This window comes from Merops nubicus, unplaced genomic scaffold (genome assembly GCF_000691845.1).
Source record: "Merops nubicus isolate BGI_N331 unplaced genomic scaffold, ASM69184v1 scaffold10629, whole genome shotgun sequence".
NCBI classification, from domain to species: Eukaryota; Metazoa; Chordata; class Aves; order Coraciiformes; family Meropidae; genus Merops; species Merops nubicus.
The window spans coordinates 69,216-90,387 of record NW_008633836.1 but is presented as its reverse complement, the minus strand read 5'-3'; the positions used below and the strand labels follow the sequence as shown (position 1 = coordinate 90,387).

Sequence of the window (21,172 nt, the reverse complement as noted above, 5' to 3'; positions counted from 1 at the left end):
GGAAAGAGAGCTCCCTTTTTGTCACGGTGACAACACAAAGCTTAACGAAGGACAAGAGGCTGACCTAAGGAGAGACTACCTGAAGGTCTACCCACTCAGGCAGATGCACCCAGCCCCGTGCTGCCTGGCATTTGGACACGTTAGTGCTCCGTTGTGCCGGTAGCTCCTCTTCAGTAAGCCCATGTCACCAGAGGCCGTTCTGGGCGCTCAGGCTTATCTGAGCCCTCCTGGAGGAGAGGGTGCACAGAGCTCCTGCAGCACCCACCTGAAGCACTCTGACATCTTTGTCAAAGCCGAGTCTGCTTGATCCTTCTTAGGCTTAGCTCAACGGGGGTTTTGCTCTAAGCAGAAAGCAGCAGAAGAGTGGTGAAGCTGTTCATACCTGCCGGAGAGTTCCCGTTGAGGTGAAGAAACAGTACAGCATGTATCCTGGAATCAGTACCATGGAGGACAGAGCCATAAGCCAACCGATGCCTTGTCCCCACGCGGGATACACGTATTTTCCCAGTGTCAGAGGGGTCATTTCCACCACGCTGAAGAAGAACACACCCTGGGAAAAAAGAACCAGCCATCGCAGGTGAAGGTGTGAAAAATTAGGGTCTATCCATCCATTCTATCCTTTTTGCTCTCGATAGTCTTACAGCAACACAACAGATCCTTAAACTACTCTAGGTGCTCTCAGCCCACCAAGAGGCAATTTCATATTATTTCTTATTATCCTATGTAATTATCTGGAACTTAAATTGTTCTGACTTCCTCTTTTACTCAACTACTCAGACAAGCAGTGCCTCCACACCAGCTCCTAAGGAAGTTAACAGCATCCTCACAGCTGACCTCAGGAGCCTTCACCTTCCCATCACGGGCCTTCTCCCACCATTCCCCTGCACTGCTCCTGCTGACAGCACAGGAACCAGAAAATGCAAAATTCCTCTGCAGTCACTTAGGCTGCATTTACTGATGGCTTTTGCTCTGTCAAGCCTACTGGGGGCTGAGGTTGGCGCTGGAGTAGCTGAGAGCCTCCCCCAGAACCAGTAATAGCTTTTTAAAACAAGAAATTATTTGCTTATCTTTTTGCAACTCAGAAAGAAGAATGAAGAACTGGTGGCTTCATTTAGAGTGAAACAATCATTTAGAGCTTTTCTTATGGGTGATTTCCAGTAGGCAGAGTGAAAGAAGTTCCTTTATTACCTTACCCATCTCAAGTCTGCCTAGGACCACCTTACACCAGACCTATACTGGGTCGAGAACATAGTGTTTCCCCTATAGCCCATCCAAAATAAGAGGTCCTTCTGGACCCACTCCTACAGGTAGGATGCCACAGGCCTTACCAGGCAAACAAGAGGAGTGAAGAAGGCCCAGCAGATCTTCCACCACATGCAAGGTTTGTAGCCAATCATTTCTTCAATGTTCCTGTAAAACCTGTTCACACCTAGAAGGAGAAATGAGTGTTGAAAAAAAAAATAAATTATAAAATCCCATCTCAGTATGGTGGTCATCACCTCTTCTCATGACACAGCACAGGCCAGCCATAGCAAGAGAGGGGCAATGCTGTGGCATAAGAAGCATTGTCTGGAGGGGATTTGGTACAGGGACACAAAAGCAAGGTCATGCTAGCAGCTTCCATGTTCCTGGTGTCCTTTTGAAGAACCAGAGGGTAGGACCCTAGGCATCTGTAGCTTGTGCAGAGTCTTTGTGGTAGCCTGGAGAAGTGAGAAGACAGCCTTTCTGGAGTTATCAGCCTAAGCTATTTTCAGTTGCAAAGTTAGTTGGCTTCACTGTGAAAGGCTTCTGAAATAACTCATCATGGCCATAGAGAAAGCAAAGGAACAAGGTCTTTTGTGCTTACCATAACACCAAGAAATTGAGATGGTCTCAAAGAAGACAAGAAAGAGAAGGCACATGCCACTGGCTGAGTAGTAATCAAACAGCTTGAAGACATAAATGCCACCCTGAGGAGACAAAACCAGGGTCAGGGAGATTAGTTATAGATTATGCTCGACAATATCAGCCTGCTGCTTGGATGGCAATCTGGCTATCTGCATCTGCTGCTTTTAATGTTTATCTCCTTGGACAGTAGAGCCAGCACTGCAGTGATTCCACTGGAGTCTGGTTCCCAGCAGCAAAACTGATGTGCTTTTGCAGACAATTAGCCAGCCTGTTCAGGCATGGCCAAGGGTGAGGAGAAAAGCAAAGAATCACTACAATTTCTTACTTTTCTTTGGTTTAGACAGAGTCATTTAATTTAGTCTGCTCTGCCCCTCCCAAGAGTTTTTGCTGCCTTTCCTCATCATGAATGGTCCACAAACTGTCTCCAGACCATGCAGCCCTAACCTCCACACATGTGAACCTTAGGTTCAGCCCCAGAGGTTCAGGGCCCCAACAGACTGTTTTTTATGCCTTTGCACCCTGTGTTTCCTCAGCTTGGGCTCTGTTTTCCTGAGCCCTTGTTGCGATTAGCAAAAAATCAAGCTAGACTCACACACGATGGTGGTAAAAATTATGGAGGCATCCTAAGTCACTTGAGATGTAGCAGCGATGAATGCGCCCATTTATCCACCATTAGGATGGCTCCTAGGGATGTTGTTGCTTCTCACAAAGATTTAGGTGCTGCTGTGCTATGGCAAAGTGTCTAGAAAGGTACCATGCATGGAGATAAAAGTAGAGCTATACGTACCTGGGTAATATTGGAGAATCCAATGAGGTAAGAGATGAAACAGACTACAGCGATGAAGACCTTCTTCCTGGCTCTCAGAAGATGAGGATACTCATCCATCAGGGCTGTAATGAACCCTTCCACAGTGCAGAACTACAGGAAAAAGAGATGTATCAAGGGTGGATGTATATAAATGTCTTAGCCTGACACCATCACCTCCTGCATTAACTCCAATGTTGAACGTCTCATAGTTTAAATGCTCTCTGCAGACACTAGAAGAGTAGGCACCTCTGCACAAAGGTGGTCCAAACCATCTTCTGAAAATGCCTCTGAATATCAAGAAAACTAAAAGCACCAGGGTCAGATATCTAAAATTAGCTGAGATAAATCTCCACTTTCCACCTCCCGTGAAAAATCTCCCCTTTCTTCCCCCAAACTCTCTAGGGCCTCCTGAAATGCTGGGGTTTGAACCCCGAGCCCCCGAATTAAGGTTGACATATGGGTGATTCCCACAGCCCTTCACAAAGAGGTGGTGAGTTTGCCTTATAGCTTCCCCCCAGGGTGCAGCTGGCCCTGCAGGGAGAGCCATAAGGGAAATGAGCCCCAGGGGTCCTGCACTGAGTTGACAAAGGTCAGGTGTCTGCTTGGGGATAAAAGCTGGGACCACTTGCAGGGAGTCAGGGGTGTCTGTCTGTGGAGTGCACTCCCCAGAGCTTCCTGGTTCAGGGAAGACCTCCTGACTCTCCCTGGAGTTGGGCCCTGGTCTGTTTAGGCCTTTGCGAATGCGGGTCGATTGGGTGAGAGTTGCCATGTGGGCACCTTTTTCTCATGTGCTTAACTGGCTGGTCTGGCTGTTTCCCATGCCAACTATGGGCAACCTCAGTTCACTGTTTATACCACCTGTTGTGGGCCAGGTCATGTCGTTTGTGGGATCGTTGGGGGTGGCGTTGATCATGTACGAGCTTGTACCCCCGTCGGTCATTCATATAGTAACACTTCTGTCTACAATACAGTCTGCATATTGGTTCATCTCCCTGCTGGTGTTATCATTTTTGCTGGGCCTGGTCATTGGCAAAACACCTCCCCACCACTGCCCTGCTCTGTCTCACATGCTGCCAGGCTCTCTGTCACAGCAACGTGACTGTCTGCTGCTGGGACACACGCAGGACGTTGCTTGTTCTTCCTTTCCCAGGTGTGCTCTTCTCAGCCTATTGCAACAGCCCTCATGCAGTTCAATGATCTAAAACACTGATTAAGGAGCTGCATTCCCCACTGGCCACTCCCACATGCATGTGCATAATAACATCTCTGACTACCCCCTCCTTGACTCAGTTTCACTTTTTAAGCACACTACACTCAATGCATGAAGCACATTAAAAGACCATCCTCATAGCACATGGTCTTTCTAGAGCTCAAAACACCTGGATGTCTTCTGCAGTGCTATAGCAACACAGGATATTAGTGTTGGAGACAAGAGCTATTAAAGCATCTCTTGCTCTTCGGGCATGGGTTAAGCTGTCTTTATACTCATTGACAGTGAGCTCTTCATCCCATCCCACCCAGCTCATTATCTGGAAGAGTCAGAACTGAGGTGGCACCAGAGTGTGAAGAACCGCCATGATGAAAAAACACTGCCAAAAACACTTCCATGTGGATGCATGACCAGGCACTGACAGATCCACGGACTGGGCCAGGCTCTCTGGCACCAGGCAAGGCAGAGACGGAAAAGTGTTTGGAGGGGAAGCAGGGGCAGCTGGGGTCATAGGGTAGATGCGAGGGGTGTCCAGCTAAGAAGTGAAGAAAAAGATGCCTCAGCTAACAGGAGGGAGTAAACGCTACCACTCTTTGGTGCAGGATTGGTATCAAAGTCAGGGAAAGCACAGAGGGAGAGACAGGCAGACAGCGATAAGGAACAAGACTACAGAGTAAGCTGAAATCTCTTTGCCTCCTCTCAAAACTAGGCTGCTGTGCAATGGATGAGGTGGGGAACCAAAAGGCAGTACACTGCTTTTTCTAGACGTAAAACAGGCAATGGCCTTCACACCATTTAGTGAAAATTGCCTCATGCCTGCCTCAAGCTCTAGAGGTGATACATCCTGGAGGAGCTCACATTTCCAGCCCTGGGGACTGTGGCTCCCTAGCTGGCCTGGGGTCTGCATTTCCCAGCCTGCATACCCAACCTTAGATGCTCCCACGAGATAAGTAGGCACCTGAGTGAAAGCATACTGCTTTCAGGAGTGATGAGAATCTGGCCACTGTGATGCCTCCTGGCCTTGCCTTTGTCCTGTGTGTGCCCTTCTACGTGTGGGTGGATACACACACACCCACACATGCACCCACACCCCCACGCATGCACACGTTATTCTGCTTTCCAAGAAGTTTCATTTTTCTCACTAAAATTTTGTCTCCAGCCACAATTTTTAGCACATATTCTGTTCTTCCTCATGCCTTGTCCCACGATATTTTTTTCTTCTAAGTATTTTATTTCCATTCTCTTCTCTCATTTGCTTTTTTTCCTCTTCAGAGGCTTAAACATTAAGCAAGTTGCTTAACTTGCAACAATCCAACAATCTGGGCTTGAGAGTCAATACAGGCGACACCTCAGTCTGAGTGAAAGTCTGCCTCCCACCCTATCCCAGTGTCAGAGGCTTACTTGTCCCTCCTTGGTCATGCAGAGCACCCTGACTAGGATCCACGGTCCCACAAGTGGTTCGACCGCAGCTGCCAGATGTGCGGCAGAGAGCCACAAGAGTGGTGCCCACATCTGGAATGCCTCATTAATAACCTGTGAAAGATGGCCTCCCATGGGACTGACACAGGCTTGCAGTCACAAGGCTTGCTAGCTCCCCTGAGGAGAAAACGCCTGACCTGGAAACTGGTAGGTTAAAAGAGAGCATTAGCATATTGTGCAAGAGGGTCTAGACACAAGAGAGCTAAAGCCTGGATGGATCAGAGGCACAGTCAGTGTTGAGGCACACGAGTGGTAAGTGGGGGCACAGGAGGGAGGCGTGTGTCTATCAATATAGGTCATCCATCCCATTCCAGTCACTGCAGATGAGATGAGCACCCTGGCAGGAAGAGGCAGATGTAGCTGTGCTGCGTCTGCAGAAGACTCGCTGTGGAAAGGGCTGAGAGCAACGGGCACGGGTGGACCTGCTCCTGTCATGGGTATGGGGTTGGGGCCTGGTGCTGCATCACAAACGCAGATCTCAGCCCCACCTTCCTTCACGGCTGGGCTCCCAAGCATCTCTGCTGTGTCCACAGTCCTGTGCCCAGGCAGCGACCAGGGGCAGCCCCAGCCCAGCAGCCCTGAGGGTGCAGGGTGCAAGAAATGTGCTATGGCTCTGCCATGCCTCATGGACCGGCTTGCTGACCCAAATGAAAAATGTCTGCTCCCCATCTGCAAATACCACAAACGATATTTGATCAGCACATAGCAAAAACATCTTTTTCTTTTTCAACTGGAAACTCCAAAATAAATGTCCAATTGCAGCCATGGATGCAGCCTGTGTTGTTTGTTTTACAGCATAAGCTGCCATGCTGTTAATGGTGTGTCTGATTGAATTAGAGCTCCACCATGCAGACAGAAAGCTTCCTCACATGTGTTTGTCTGTGCTTTTTTAAAAGCTTGTTTTCCTTTTGATGCTTCATTCCCCTCCCCTTCCTCCTCCAGCCCCCCACAGACCACCTGCCCTATGAGCACCTCTCGGAAGGGACTTCAAGAATTTCAAGTGGTATTTCAGAAGCAAATGCAGCAAATAAATTCCACACAGTGCTTAGAGGGCTTATTGTCGTGTCTTGAACTATTTACCAGCACTGAGTGAATAATCCATGGAGAGTAATTTTTTTTCCTGTAAGTGTAGCTTCTTTTGGAACATTTAGTCATTATTTGAAATGATATGTCAAAAAATGTCTGTGGTAATGTAGACGTGAGCTTTATTTGTTTATGGGACTGTGCCATAATGTATAACCAGATTTGGTTGATTTGATATTCCTGGCAACCAGGCGTGGCATTTGAGGAATATCTGAGTCTGATTATGAGCTAGGCTTGGGTTTATGAATGCTACCTGTAATCCAAGAGAGCATGTATTTTGTACTGGTGGTTTGCACTGCAAGAAAAGAGCATGTGGGCACAGGGGAGGGCGTGACAGACTTAGCACAGGTTTCTGAAGGAGCCTTTGATTTTGATGTGCTCAAAAGGGAGGCACACTGCAACCAACTCCTTCACCAGGTAGCTACTTTTATGCTGTGTTGTCAGAAACAAAACGTTTACAAGCATTGCTTGTAAAAAGACAGAGACTGTGATTTTTTTTGTTTGTTTTGTGAGGACTCTGAGGGGAGCAAGGTAGAGACCTTTTGCTAGATCCAGCTGCTTCCCCCCCAAATATCTTGTAAGACTCTTCTGATGGTAAAGCAGTCAGGGTAGCCAGACACCCACCTTTCCCAAGACATGGCTCCTTCCTTCTACCAGGAGCTACCGTGGCTCACCTACAAACCAGGCCAGGGTGCTTCAGCTCTGCTTGGGGCCACTTGCTATCAACAACAGTACCAACACACGGCATCAAACCACTCACACCACAGGAGAATCCTAATTTAAATGCCTCATCACTGCTTTTCTCAGTGCAACCTGTTGGTACTGCACTGGAGCACTGTGTCTGGCTGGAGAGTGGTACCTTGTGGTGAGGTGCTCCTCCAAATATCCTCTCCTACAGGGAAGTAGTAATTGTCTTATAAGGCTGGCTGGTTCTGCTGGGAGCTGGTCATTACTCTTATTTTTAATTGGCAGCAGGACAAGGACTGGTGCATTGGGTAGTGGTGAGATGCCACCACATTTGCAGTATATGCCTATGTTAGGGAAGAGCACAGAGGCAATGACCACAAGAGGTTTTGTTTCATGCAGCTGCACCTCACCATAAAGAGTAAGAAAAGGCCCTGTATGTCATCACTGTCCCAGGGTGCAGAAGGGGACACCACTGTGGTATCTGAAGTTATCTTATCTTCATATTTTACCCCACTTTGTTCTTGGTTTGTCTCACCTGGCTATCCAGACCCAACATCATCAGCATGGAGAAGAAGAGGATTGACCAGAGTGGGGACAGGGGCAGCTGTGTGACGACCTGCGGGTAAGCGAGGAAAGCCAGTCCAGGGCCTGCAGTAATGAAAAGAGAGATGCACCCATGTTTAGAAAGCATTTGGTGTGAAGTATGAGTTAAGGACCACCACTGAACAGAGGGACAACAAATAGAGTCAAGAATTTCAGGTATTTTATGTAGGAGCAAAAACACCTGAGTCTTCACCCATGACACACCAATACGGTGAGGTGCACAGGGGTAGGATAGGGAGACAGGAGTGACTGGGAGAGTGCTTTGTCTTTTCTCTTGTTGTAAGACAGAAAAATCATCAAATTACTGCTACCAAGTGGAGCTGGGGCACTTTCCTAGAAAAATAAACTGATATTCAGAGCTGGTTATAACTTCTCTGATGTCTTTTTTTTTCCCTAACAAAATGCTTTTTCTTGAAATAAAAGCTCTCTCTGGGAAGACAGCAATTTCAAAATACGTCTTTGTGCAAGAAGACACTGTCCCATCTTGGTTAAAAAAAATATTCTGAGATTACAATTTGAAAATTTTACCTGGAAAAGGGACTCCAAATTTCAATCATGTCTACTGAAAAATTAGGCAGTACCTATTCTCCAGGTTTCAGAAAGCAAATAGCCTAAATATTTCACTGCAGCAAAAACACATAAAGCTTCAGCACTAAAAGAAGGTGAACATTAAAAGCAGGCAGAGATGTCCCCTGCAGCCAGAGTGCAATGAACATCAGCCACAGGTACCTGAGACCCATCTTGGTGGGAGGGCATGCAAAGAGGGTTGCACACTTGGGTTCTAGTCAGGAAAGCCCTAGAAAAATCTCAGGCTCACTGACAAAATGCTCTCAAAGGGTGACATTGCATTTGAACTTGGTTTTCTGCTTACCAGAAGAGGCCAGCTCTGAGATTGACTTCTTCGTGATGTGTGACATGAAGCCAACAATAGAGAAAATAACAAATCCAGCAAATATGCTTGTGGTGGAGTTTATACAGCAGACAATAATGGAGTCTCTGGAGAGAGAAAGAAAAGAAACCACCTACGTGTCTCTACCAAGAGGTCAGGAGCAAAGGGTAGGATAAACAAAAGACCAGGCCCTGCCAAGAGCAGTTCCTTGGCCTCGGAGAGGTAGTGTGGGTGACGTGTTAAGTGTCCTGCAGGTGGGGAGCCCTTCTGCAACAACTGCAGCGTGACCGCTGGGCTGCACGTTGCCAGCAAGAGGGCATCACAGATCAGAGCACTCCAGACTCACCGTGACCCCCTCCCTCACCCCTGAGCAATCCCCGTCACGCAAGAGGTTGGCAATAAAGAAAAAAACAGACCTATAGACGTTGTTGTGGAAGGTGTTGTAGCTCCCCAGAGCAATCAGGGACCCCAGGCCCAGGCCATAGGAGAAGAAGATCTGTGTGGCTGCATCCATCCAGACCTGCAGAGAGAAGAAGCCAGGAGAGGGATGCAGCGGGAAGGATTCCATGCTGCAGGCACATCTCCTACAGCAGTTCAGTGAGGGACTAGAGAGAGGGCTGGATGCAGACCATGGGGCTGAGGACTTGGCTGTACAGCTCACAGGGCTGGTCATGATCTGTGGGCACGCTGTCACTAGGGCCACAGGCACCTACAACACTGGCTGCTGACCCACGCTCCAAAGAAATGTTAGGGCCAGTGGCTGGAACAGTCACAGGAGCCACCTTGCAACCTGTAGCTATGTTATTGCCAATCAAGCTGACCACATCTGACAACTTGCAGAGCTGGTCCCTGTGCCTTAAGGTTTTAAAGCCTAGAGGGAGCATGAAAAGGGGGCAGAAAGTTAATTTCTTAATTGCATAGTCTTTAAACAGCTCTTCTGATCTTGAGAGCCCTGTTTCCAGTGTTGGAACAAATGCAACTGGCAGTATGGTTACAATGAGTTTCCTGCAAGACGGATCATTGGGACCCCTCAGGAAATTATGAGTGTCCAGTTGTCCATGCTCACAAATGACTGGTGACCTCAGGAGCATTGCTGAAAAAAAGGTAGAGTCTGTGTCACCTGAAAAACTCTGCAAGCCTCTGTGCTCCTCCCGGGTTGCCTCTGTGCTTCTGCTGACCAAGGCAGTGCTACTGGTCACCACTCAACATTTAAGCACTTCTGAAAAGTGCTGCCACGTGCACTGTTGTGCTTGTGCTGCTTCTGAGCTCCCCACACTGCTGCCATCTCATCGTCCTTTCTCTGGGATGGGATAGTCAGTGAAATGAGGCATTCCCAGTCCAGAGGGGAGATTCCTTTCCTGGGGCAATTCCCCAAAATCCTTCCCTATGGATAACACTGCTCAAGTACAGCAGAGCTGCTGCACAGATTTCCTGCCTTTCAGCTTTCTCTCAGCCTATGAGGGTCGTGACTAGTTGAACAGGTACCTATTCCAGGGTTTTTTTTAATACTTATTATATTCAAAGGAAGTTCCTGGGAAAGACTAATGTGGAGGCAATTGGGAGGTAAGAGGTTTCCTAACAAGTCTACAAACCTCAGAGTCAGAGAGCTTTCTGAAGTCGGGTGTGAGGTAGAAGAGGATCCCCTCCTTGGCTCCCGGCAGCGTGACTCCCCGGAAGAAGAGGATGAAAAGCATGAAGTAGGGGTAAGTGGCCGAGAAATACACCACCTGCAAAAGACACCATGACAGAGAAGACATCAGGTAACTGGTGCCCATAGAGTTTTCTTGTCCATGGTGGCACTGTGTCTGTCCTGTCCCCCTGTGAGGGATACAGGCTCCCCGTGCACAGCCGCTTGTGGCAGCACTTCCTTGCATTTTCTGTCTCCCATTCCCAGGCTAGTACTGTTTCTGGCTGTTGGGGGCCTCCCCCTGCCAATGACATGCAAGGAGGCACTAATCACAAAAGTAGCATGCGAAAGTCTGGATGAATTGCCCAAAGACAAGGGAATTGCACAGGGATAAATTTAGTCCACAGAAATAATCCCTTTAAGGCATCATATCCTTACTTTGCAGAGCTAAAGCTGGTGTTTCTCCAGTCCAATACATCAAGCAACATGAGTTGTCTTGACCCCACCACATGCTTTTCAGCACTGTTTCAGGGACTCACAGGTACATGCCAGCCCTCATTCCAGGGCCCATACCAGCAATTGCCAGGGCTTTTCTGGGGCTGTGTAGCTAAATCCTGATTGAGAGCCACCGGGGAATTTAACAGCTTAGGTGACCTACTCCTGAATTGTGTCTTTCTGATCTCTCCTCTAGATCATTCCTTTCATAACATTGTCCCACTACACCATGCTGTGCTCTAAATAAAACATCTCAGTATCTCAGCATCACTGTTTCACTAAACTAAGCAATTACCTATCCTCTGTGCTAGCCTGAATTGCTACACAGTAAATAACAGTGTGCTTCTAGTCTGAAAGTCTACATACCAATACCTAAAGGGCAGCAGAAAAAATTTCAAAGGAAATAGTGAGGGTTTTTTTCGACCAGCAGCATCTTAAAAGACAACGATTTTCAAAAGGGGGAGCCCAGAAGAGGTCTCACTCTCTTAAAGGACCATTCTGAGGTGGGAAACATAAGTAATCTCTGATAATCCCTTCCTAAGTCTCTTCCCAAAGAGACCAAGCGCTCAGGCCTGTGACTTTAGAGGGAAGAGCTATTCTCTACACTTAGAGTGAGAATTACCATAAGCGTGGTAGCAATTTTTACAACCATGAAAGGTAAATGTCAGGAGTTTAATAGCATCTACTGCGATTCTGCCTCGAAACCCTATAACCTTAGTTACAGGCACTCAAACAAAATTGAGTCTAGAGGGCATTTCAACAGCCAAGACCTGAGCGTGGCGATGAGGGGAAGCACCAAAACACCTGATCCTCATATCATACCTTGCCTGTCCACTCCACGCCCTTCCAGATGGAGAAGTAGACCAGCAACCAGGCCAGGGCCAGTGTGCCAGCCAGGGGCCAGCGAATGTTGCCAGGTTCCCCCAGGCTCCCAGACATCTGGTGCATGTTTCTCCTACAGGTGGGAGAGGTTGCGTTAAAGGGAGGTCCAACCCTTGGGAGCAGAGGGATGGGAGAACCCAGAGGCAGCTGGATGGAGAAGGGCCAGGTGCAGACAATCACGAGAGCCCACAAATCCCTGAAGGGACCTGAGGCTCATCATGATGGGATACTGGAAGGTGAAGAGCGATGGAGAGGCTGTTATCCTCTCTGTCCACCTCAGCTGTAGTTGCACAGCACACCCCAGGCCCACGTCCACCCTGGCCAGTGGCCAGCTCTGGCACCCTCCTGCCAAGGCTGCCCAAGGGAAGGTGCCAGAGGGCACGTCGGCAGCCCCAGTGAGCAGGTACGACGGCTGTGGCGAGGGGGAGAAACCTGATGTAGGCAGGCTGCGGACGTACTCCCAGAACTCGGTGACGGCACTGGTGAGGTTGGTGGTGTCACCCAAGGAGTAGTTGGAGAAGCAGCGGTCGGTGTTCCAGGCATTCCCACAGCTCTGCCATGGCAGGTCCTGCGCCGGCACAAGGACAGCAGGGTTATCATTAGTGTGACATCTCCCAGGGCCAGCAGCAAGATGTGATATTTGGCTTATGTTAAACTGAAATCCTTTTTTTTTTTTTTTTTTTTTTTTTGGCAAAGAGGATGGGTGGCCTCTTTGGATGGGCCGAAACCTTGCAGCCAAAAGCATGAAAAAATCTTCCAAAATAATGATAAATTGTCATGTGGATTTTCCAGGAAACAATATCATGATGTGATCAGGGCAATGCTGTAGCTCTAATAAAATGTTAGCAATTCCCCAGATAGAAAGCCATTTCCAATCAATGGTTAGTAATTAATAGCCACTGATTAAAATAGCTACTGGGGGATATTGTGTTTATAATCACTACAGCTTTCGGCTAGCTTCACTAAACAAGTGGCTGGAATTTGCTGCACAAAGAATAAATATTGAGTTGTTTCTTATCTCTCATTTATACCAAGCTTCAACGCTTAAACAGCAACGTGGCATTGGCAATGAGGGCTAATGGTCTGTCTGCGTGAATAAACTACCCTAACATGAGCCCAGGAGTAAATTTAAAGCATGGTAACTGTTTCGTGCTGTCCCCCGCCCCAGTTACAAGCAGCACAAAGGGGTTCCTGGGGGATGTTTATTCCACAGGTAGCAGTGTGAGAGCAACGTATCACTACAGGTTTAGTCAGATTTAACAATCAGCTCTGGCTCTGCAAGTGGTGAAAACACAGTGTTGGGGGTGTGTGAGCAGGCAGGGCAGCTCACCCATGCCATGTAGCACCATGGCCAAGTCAGCCCAACAAAAGCAGCTCAGACAGGTCTCCATGTGCAGCATTCTCATTTCCCAAGTGCAGTGGATGTGGATAAATGCAGAATGGATATTCTGGATGATTTCCCTCTACAGATAAGACCTCAGGCTCCAGCTCAACAAAGCTTTAAGATGTTTGTATCCATTCCTACTCATCCACGAACACAGACTCCTTTAGAAATATGATCTGTGTTTTAAATGCTTTGTGACATCAGTGCTGTTAAGTGCTGCCTTCACCCCCCCATCTAAATCAGTTCACTCCAGCAGATGATACCTCCTAACATGAACACTGGCTTGGGAGAAGGGCCATGGGAGGGGCGGGCTGGGACACCCCAGTGGCCATCCAGGCTGTCTGCAGCCATCCAGTGATTGTGGATTTGCTAACTGCACTGAAACAAATGTAATGGCCCAAGCAGCACCACACATCAGAGACACTGCAGCTCCCATGAAGAGGGGCAGGCTGGGAGACTGTTCATTGCTGCTCTGTTTCCTTCGAATTTCAGAGAACAGAAACTGCAGAAGCCAAGCTGGGTTCATGTTCAGGTTCAAAATGCTAATCGAATTTAGGATGAGCAGGGGGCAGGCATCAGCCTAGCTTTTTTATTTGTACCTTGCCTCCTTTGGGGAATCTGGAATTATCTATGGTAAAAGAAAAGGCCTTGAGCTGAATACCTGGAGATGACTGTGTAGATACGAGCACTGTCACCAGTCAGGTCTATGACTCTGGACTGTACCAAAGCTTCATCCTAAGATGTGCCCTGCCCAGGGCAGAATGAGGATGGATTCTTTTAGGGTAGATATTTGTTCATTTGGGAATCCCCTGAGGGTGCACCTAATCATCCAAAACGGATCATTTTCTTCTGGACCCAGAAGTCTGCAGTGGGTATTTGCAGCAGAAACACAACTGGGAACGCCAAACACAATATTTGAGCAAACATCTTGATAGGTACTTGGAATTTCTGATCAAAGAAAACGTGAAACTGGTGTACAACGTTCATAATAGTGTATCAGGATTACAGCTAAATGAAAAAATGATCCTGTTTGAACCACATGGTTGATGTCTTTAAGGCTGCAGGTTGCTCAGAGTGTTAAGGGAGTTCTTCCCAGCTGCTGAGCTGAAATAAATCATTCAGCTACCAAGAAGTTAATGTGGGGCATGATTCTGACCTTGTATGTTAGGAGAACCTGCTGTGGAAGAGGAACCCTCTATGAACCACAATGCCAAAGCACGTGCTAAGGAACAGTCACAAGCAGATGTATAGATGCTTTCTGGATCATTTTCCCAGCAGAAAAAAAAATCTTAGGATTTCATTTATCGAGAGAGATGTGAACAAGGACTTATTAAGTCCTGGGTAATAAGAATACGCTGTGACAAAACCAGCTGTGAAAATGTGCAGTTCTTAGATTCACACAGCTCTGGAAATAAGAGAGACACAGGGTGGGCTTTAAAGACTGACATAATTGGCAACAATTCCCACAGAGGGGATGGGACCATCCCCTCCAGAGGACCACCCTCTCCAGAGAGCAAGCATCAGCACCCATCAGCACTACATGACTGCCTCCAGGGCTGATGAACCTCTTTGGGAAAGGTCCAGCTGGGTGCTAAAGAAGGCTCATTGTACAAACTACAAGCAGATAGTGCATGTTTTGTGGCATAAACACCCCCCATAAAGCAGGGAGCAAGCACCCAGAGTGAAGAAAATGTCGTGCTGTAGACATGTCTGTGACTCACTGTGGTGAAGGAGTTGAAGAGATAGTAGAGAGCCCAGGCGATGATGACAATGTAGTAGATGTTCAGCCAGAAGGAGAGAACCACAGCTGCCAGCCCCACTCCTGCAAACACAGGCAGAGAGCAGCATCAATCCAGGTCTTTGGAGCCCAGCTGCACTCACAAACATCACAACAAGTTTTGTGGCATGGCCAGAAAAAATACACCAGCTCACCACTCACAAGTTCATGTCCCCTATCTACAGCTTTCCCATTCAAATAAAGTGAGCCCCCACAGAGAGGCTTAGGGCAGATCTTCTGCAACCAGACCCCCTCCATCGCAGTCCCTGCTGCTCATAAAGTACCTTGTTGCCACAGAAAACTGCTTGAACAGGGCACAGTGATATTGGTGACTGCAGACATCAGGGTCAACAATAACTTGATAAAGAGAGGGGGAAAAAATCCCCTCACTTGTCACCCTGTCCCAGTCCCCAGGGATTTTCTGATTTGCTTCACAAACCATGAAAGTGTTTTTGTCTGTGGTTATGTGCTATTCACCTTCACAAACTCACAGTACAGTCAGTACCTTTAAACATAGGTGCTAATCTCCAGACTCCCAGTCCACCAACAGAGGTATACTGGCCCAGAGCAGTTTCCAGCAGGAAGAGAGGAATCCCAGCAAACACTAGCGTCAGGAAATAGGGGATGAGGAAGGCCCCTGAAAGAAGCAGCAATGTTATCAGATGGCTCCCTGTTTAACCAAGAGGTAAATGCCTCCAGCTGCAGTTTCTTGCTCCACAGCACCCATGTGATGAGGAGCAGACTTGCTCAGAGGTGAGTTTGCAGCTGGAGCTGGTATTTGATGAGAGTCACATGGAGATCACCACTGCCTTCCCCTTACCTGTTCATATCACCATCGATACAAATATGTACCATATACACATATATACTGATGTCACCAGCTATGTGATGCCAGTTGCACTTTGTTGTTGGATATTTTGGCAATGCTAAGCCAAATCTGACAACAAACTCAAAAGCTTGGACACCGACATTGGTAATCTTCTCTTGTTGATATTTTCTGTCTTACCTGCAGGTCCCAGTTCTTCATCTTGAAGGAAAAGGGCACAGGAACATCTGACATTCACCACTACTTACTTTGTTTATAGCTTTTTCAGTCTTTTAAGGAAACTGTGGCTAAGACTGTATTTACTCTTTGGATAGCCCTATATACCTCCCCACTTTTCATAGAATCATAGAATCCTTTAGGTTGGATGGGACCTTTAAGATCATCAAGTCCAGCCATTGAGCCATTAGGGCTCTAAAGTCCTCTGCTAAAACAGATCAGAATCTGTCAGGGTTGGAAGGGACCACAAGGATCATCAGTTCCAACCCCTCTGCCAGGAGCAGGGACACCTCCCGCTAGATCAGGCTTCCCAGAGCCTCATCCAGCCTGGCCTTAGGTTTTACCCTTAAAGTTCTTAGTGAAAATATTATTCTTCTCTGTGGACCCTATGGAAATCATCTCACCACTAGAAATAAGATAGTGCAGCCATTCACTAGAGATATTATTTGCACTTTGCTATTAGAAGGGCAAATAGAATAGGAGAACCTCACTGTGTGATTTGAAGGCTGCACATGTTCAGGTCCTCCTGACTTCCAGGACTTGGGATAAAGCTCATCTTCCTCATTAATGGTTTTGGTTGGAAGGTTGGAAGGTTTAAGCAGATGGGGTTACTCAGAGCCCGATCTGACCTGACCAGGATTGTGCATCTACCATCTCTATGGGCAGCTTGTACCAGTGCCTCACCACCCCCATTGTAAGAAAAATTTCTTCCTGCATGTGTTGGATCATGCCAGCATTTCAGAGAAGGACAAACTCTTGCAGAAGATGCTGGCTGGGGAGAGAGAGCAGGACACTCAGTTTGCTCAGAAGCAGCTGGCTGTGTTCAGGACTGCACCAGTTCCTGTGCTAGCTGGAGGGCTGATTTGTCAGTCTGAGTCTTATTCTCCAGATATTAATGGGAAAGCGAACATGGAGCCAGTGATCAAAGCCACTCCAGAGCACTGCAGCCCAGCTTGCACCTGGCAGAGCCAGGCTCCAGCAGTTGCCTTCTGAGGGCAGGGAAGCAGCCAGGCACAGCCAGGGACATCTGAGACGTCCCAGCTGGAGACCCCTGTTTGCCAAGCGGGGAGCTGAGCCCAGCTGGGAGACGCAGGTGCCAGCACCCAGCGTGGGAATCCGTGGGAGAGAGTGTGCAAGAGGAGCTGGCAGCGGGTGGCAGGGAGAAAATGCTCCAGGCCAGCAGCTTGATGACCACGAGCCTGAATCACAAGCTGGTGTGGAAGCACAGCCTCTTGACTTCACCAGAAGCCTGGTGTGGAGGAGCAAGCAGCTTGGAGCATCGCTGCTCAGCATCCTCCCCTGCACTCTTGATAGCCACCACAGACTGCAAGGTCCAGCCCCACAGGAGCCCTGCGGGAAGCCAGGGTCTGCTTGGAGAACACGACTGCTGCCTTGCCACTGGTGTGCCTCCTTGTAAAGTTTGGAGACTGAGCTTATCAGCAATCACAGTGCCTTGCTTGCTTCCAGGCAAGCAGCTAATGGAATTTGACCCTGATGGTCCTGCATTTTTCATCTACAGCAGGCCAGGAAGATTTGTAGGTGCAAGTTTTTATTAGACGATTGAGAAAAAAAGACAGACAAATTTTGGACCTGGGTCATTTATCCTGGCTTGATAAGAATTCTCTAGAAATGGGGAAAATCTACAAAACAGATCACAGCCTTGAAATGAAGGCTGTTGGCATTGATGCTAACACTCTGGAGGGTCAGGTCCAGGAGCAGGTATGGATAACACCCTTGTGTGCTGTACAGCCAGAGAGGAAATCACTTCTGAAATTTGCTCCTAAAGTTTGCATGCCTGTGCCCAAATCCTTGGCACAGAGAGAAAGGGATGGTCTTTAATCTCTGGTCTTGGATGGGCTGCTGAAAAGTCTGGTTCAGTTTCAGGGCCTGCTACAAGTGATTGTGTGTGACCTTGGGAGAGTTCAAACTTGTCTCCAAAGTCCATGGGTCAAAGGGATGATGACGCTAGTCTTGCCCTGCTTAGGGCACCAGCCCTTGGAGGCAGGGAAGGATCACACAGTGCCTGGCATTCATTACGCAGTCCCAAATGTGCCTGCATCTTCAGCTCCTAATGCTGTACAGCAAGGGGTAATAATTAATCCTTAGAACAGTGAACACTGCCCATGGATCAAATATTGAGCATTACAAGCAGTTACATGCCATTGCTTGGAGTCTCAGTGTGTAAATGAGAAATGCATGATGCTTATTTAAAGCAATGTTCTCTCAAGCTATTCAAGCTTGGAATCTCACAGACAATTTTCAGCACCTACTGAGCCACAATTAGAGTCAATTTGGAATCCAGCAAAACCTTGTTGACATCAGAAGGACTACATGAGGTTTGAAATTGGTGTAGAGGCTGGTGGGTTAGTCATAGCTGGGCACATTCAGCTGCGTGCAGAGCCAGCAGGGAGCCCGAGCATCACTTTGAGCAAAGCCTGCTCCCTGCAGCAGATGGGCCTTGCGCCGGGCGGCCGTACCCTGCCTGAATATCCCTTAATGATGTGCCCGATTGCAATGCCGAGCCAACCAGCCGTCAGCTGATGCAGCGTGACAACGGTAAGTGAGAGGACAATATTTCCATTCAGTTCAATTTGCCTGTGCGTAATGGAAGCAGCCCACGTGGCTGCGCTCGGAGCCACGCACAGGCAGGATGCTAAAATTAGAGGCCTGCCCAAGGTCTGCTCTGAGGCACCTCCGTCAGGGCAAAGCCAGCCTTTGCCCACCCGACTGCCAGTGAGATGCTGTGAGACTCTTCCTCGCTGCTCCATGTTGGCTCCCAGTGACACTCTCGTGCGTCAGCTCTCCCGCCTGTCACCGGCACCAGCAGCCTCCGCTGGCTGCTCATTATTCCTGGCTGGGGGAAGAGTCGTGCCTGGGAACAGCCAAACTGGGTAGTGGGGAGAGGAACAAGGGACACAGGGTGCCACAAACGGCACGGACCGGCAGGCGAGGGAGGGCATCGGGGAGGAATCGGGCACCAATCCTCATGTTTCATCTGCCCGGCGCTTTTGCGCAGAGCCGGCTGATCCCTCTGTGTGCCTGCAGCTGCCAGGGCAGAGGTCACCCTGTGTGCCACTGCTAATGCTAGTAATAGCACCTGAGGATCTCAGCTGGCTATAAATAGGATTGATTTTAGCTTCAAAACACCCCTTGCCTAATTATAGCTATTGTCATTATCCCTACCTTTCTGTGTGAGACAGAGCCCCAGGCAGTGCAGATCTGGTGCGTTTGGGGTGGCTCAGCCACCACAGCACAGACACTGGGCTAAAAAACAGTGCTGGGGCTTAGCCACAGGGCTAATACTGTATGAGGAGGGCTGGCTCAGTCAAGTCCCAGAGTGTGGCTAGATAAAAATGGCAGACCTGCACCATGGCTCTGGCGATCGTGGCACAGGCAACCATAGGTAGACTTGGCTGAGTCCTATGAAACTCACCCAGCTCAGCTACACACTTGTGCCTCTGCACAAAATGGTATCTTGAATTAGAAACCTTTTTGTCAAAACAGGTAACTGTCCGGTCTCCCACTGGGACTTGCCCCACATGCTTCAGAGAATGGTCCAAGATCCCCTCAAATGCTGTGGGGCTTCTGCAGAGAGCCAGATTCCTTTCCTCTTGCCCAGGGTGGAAGGAGAAAAGCATCCTACACTACCTGCAGCATGGATAGCAGAAGTGGGCTGACAATATGAGAAGTCATGAGAGCCAAAGACAAAGCAGGTTTTGAAATGGAATTCAAGGCAAAAGGAGAAGAAAAAAAAGATGTGGAGAAGCATGAGAAGAGACCCTCAGAGCAGCATGAATGAACAAGACACTGGGGACAGGGACTCAGGGCAGTAAAGAGCTAAGAGGGGAGCAAAGAGCAACATGGGAAGACTAGCAGGCAATAATAAAATTATATATACAGCCTTAAAAGTGAGGTGAAGGGGCTTGGACTTGTGCAAGAAGTCTGGGAGATGGTTCAAGGAGGTGAGCAGCACTTCAGGGGAGATGGAATTTTATTTTAGTAACAGGCACAGACAATGGGAAAGCTGCGCAAGGGTTGGAGAAGGAAGAGCCTCTGCTCTGCTGACACCAAAGCAGCCCATACTCCCTTCCACAAAAGCACCTTGCTGCCAATACTGAGGAAATAGCACTATTTTAGAGGAGAGCTGAGGCACAAGACTGTTTTCTGACTTGATCCAAGACATGCAGAAAGTCTGTAGCTGAGCATGAAACTGATCTTCCAGGATCTCTTGATTTCTAGCTCAGCACTGTTTCCCCATCTGCCTGCCTCTCTCTAGCCTTGCAATGGTTTAGCAAAGTTTCAGCTGAGGACTGGTAAGAAAAAAGATGTAGCGGGGCAATAATAAAGAGTAAAAAAAGCTGGTGTTAGCTGTCCACTGAGGAGGGCACTGCAACCAGCTCCATCACAGCTACTGTAAGTCCTTTCCAGTTGCCATCTTCTCTGGTGGCCTCTGTATCCCAGACTTCAAGATACAAATGATAGCTGTGACTCTTTTCACGGCACTGGAAGTCGGTCAACATTCATTTCCTTCCACAGATGAGGACACTTACAGGTGCCTGTGTACATGCACATACATGTGCATGCTTGCATATATGTCTACATGGCCCCATTACGGTCCGTGCAAAGCTTCTGATCGAAACTCCCCAAACACATGGCCCAAACTCAGATGCAAATCTGTTACCCCTTGAGAATACTCTAGCCTGAGGAGAAACCCACCATTAGCAGATGTAAACTGATTTCCCTGGGAATGTCCCAGCATCCATCTAGGTGCTTATATGCATAGTCCTCCTTGCAAACAAATGAGGTCCCCAGGCACTCTTTGCTGTAGCCCTGCAAATTTGGATTGCAGAAGCTTGATGGAACTCAAACTTCTTGCTCTGTTTCTGTGGGCTCCTTCTTCCCAACCTGCACTTGCTGGTAGAGCCCACAGACTGTGGGAACTAGTTTCCTGACAGCTTAATAAGTCACATTGTGAGGAAGTGCCTTCAGCAAGGTGACCAGCCCCACACCAGACTGAAGCCCCCTCAGGGAACACAGCCGCTCAGGCACAAGTGCAGGTACTGTAAGTTTCTCTCACCTCCTCCATTCTTGCCGCAGAGATACGGGAAGCGCCAGACATTGCCCAGCCCGATCGCATAGCCCACACAGGACAGCAAGAAGTCAAATCTCCCCTTCCAGGACCCTCTGTCTGGGATCTCCTTCTTCTTCTTGGTGCTCGTGGCCTCAGGGGCAATGGGCTCTGTGTCCTCCAAGGCTGCCTGCTTCACCTCGGATGGAGAGCTTAGCTCCACCGAGGTGTTGTCCATCTTGCCCATGGTG

At 48.4% G+C, this 21,172-nt stretch overlaps 1 protein-coding gene across 1 annotated transcript in view; it reads right to left on the bottom strand.

The window, feature by feature from the left end:
• LOC103780686 (sodium- and chloride-dependent GABA transporter 1-like) overlaps window positions 1-21,168 on the bottom strand; it is a 23,526-nt gene extending 2,358 nt beyond the window's left edge. The window contains exons 1-13 of the mRNA XM_008948375.1: window positions 20,931-21,168; window positions 15,317-15,448; window positions 14,756-14,856; window positions 12,109-12,218; window positions 11,591-11,723; window positions 10,239-10,373; window positions 9,063-9,166; window positions 8,629-8,753; window positions 7,690-7,802; window positions 2,675-2,806; window positions 1,847-1,949; window positions 1,329-1,429; window positions 383-550 (exon numbers count right to left, since the gene is read on the bottom strand). Of these exons, the coding sequence (XP_008946623.1) occupies window positions 383-550; window positions 1,329-1,429; window positions 1,847-1,949; window positions 2,675-2,806; window positions 7,690-7,802; window positions 8,629-8,753; window positions 9,063-9,166; window positions 10,239-10,373; window positions 11,591-11,723; window positions 12,109-12,218; window positions 14,756-14,856; window positions 15,317-15,448; window positions 20,931-21,168 (1,695 nt within the window). The remainder of the gene's footprint in view (window positions 1-382; window positions 551-1,328; window positions 1,430-1,846; window positions 1,950-2,674; window positions 2,807-7,689; window positions 7,803-8,628; window positions 8,754-9,062; window positions 9,167-10,238; window positions 10,374-11,590; window positions 11,724-12,108; window positions 12,219-14,755; window positions 14,857-15,316; window positions 15,449-20,930) is intronic.
• Between the last annotated feature and the right edge of the window lie 4 nt (window positions 21,169-21,172).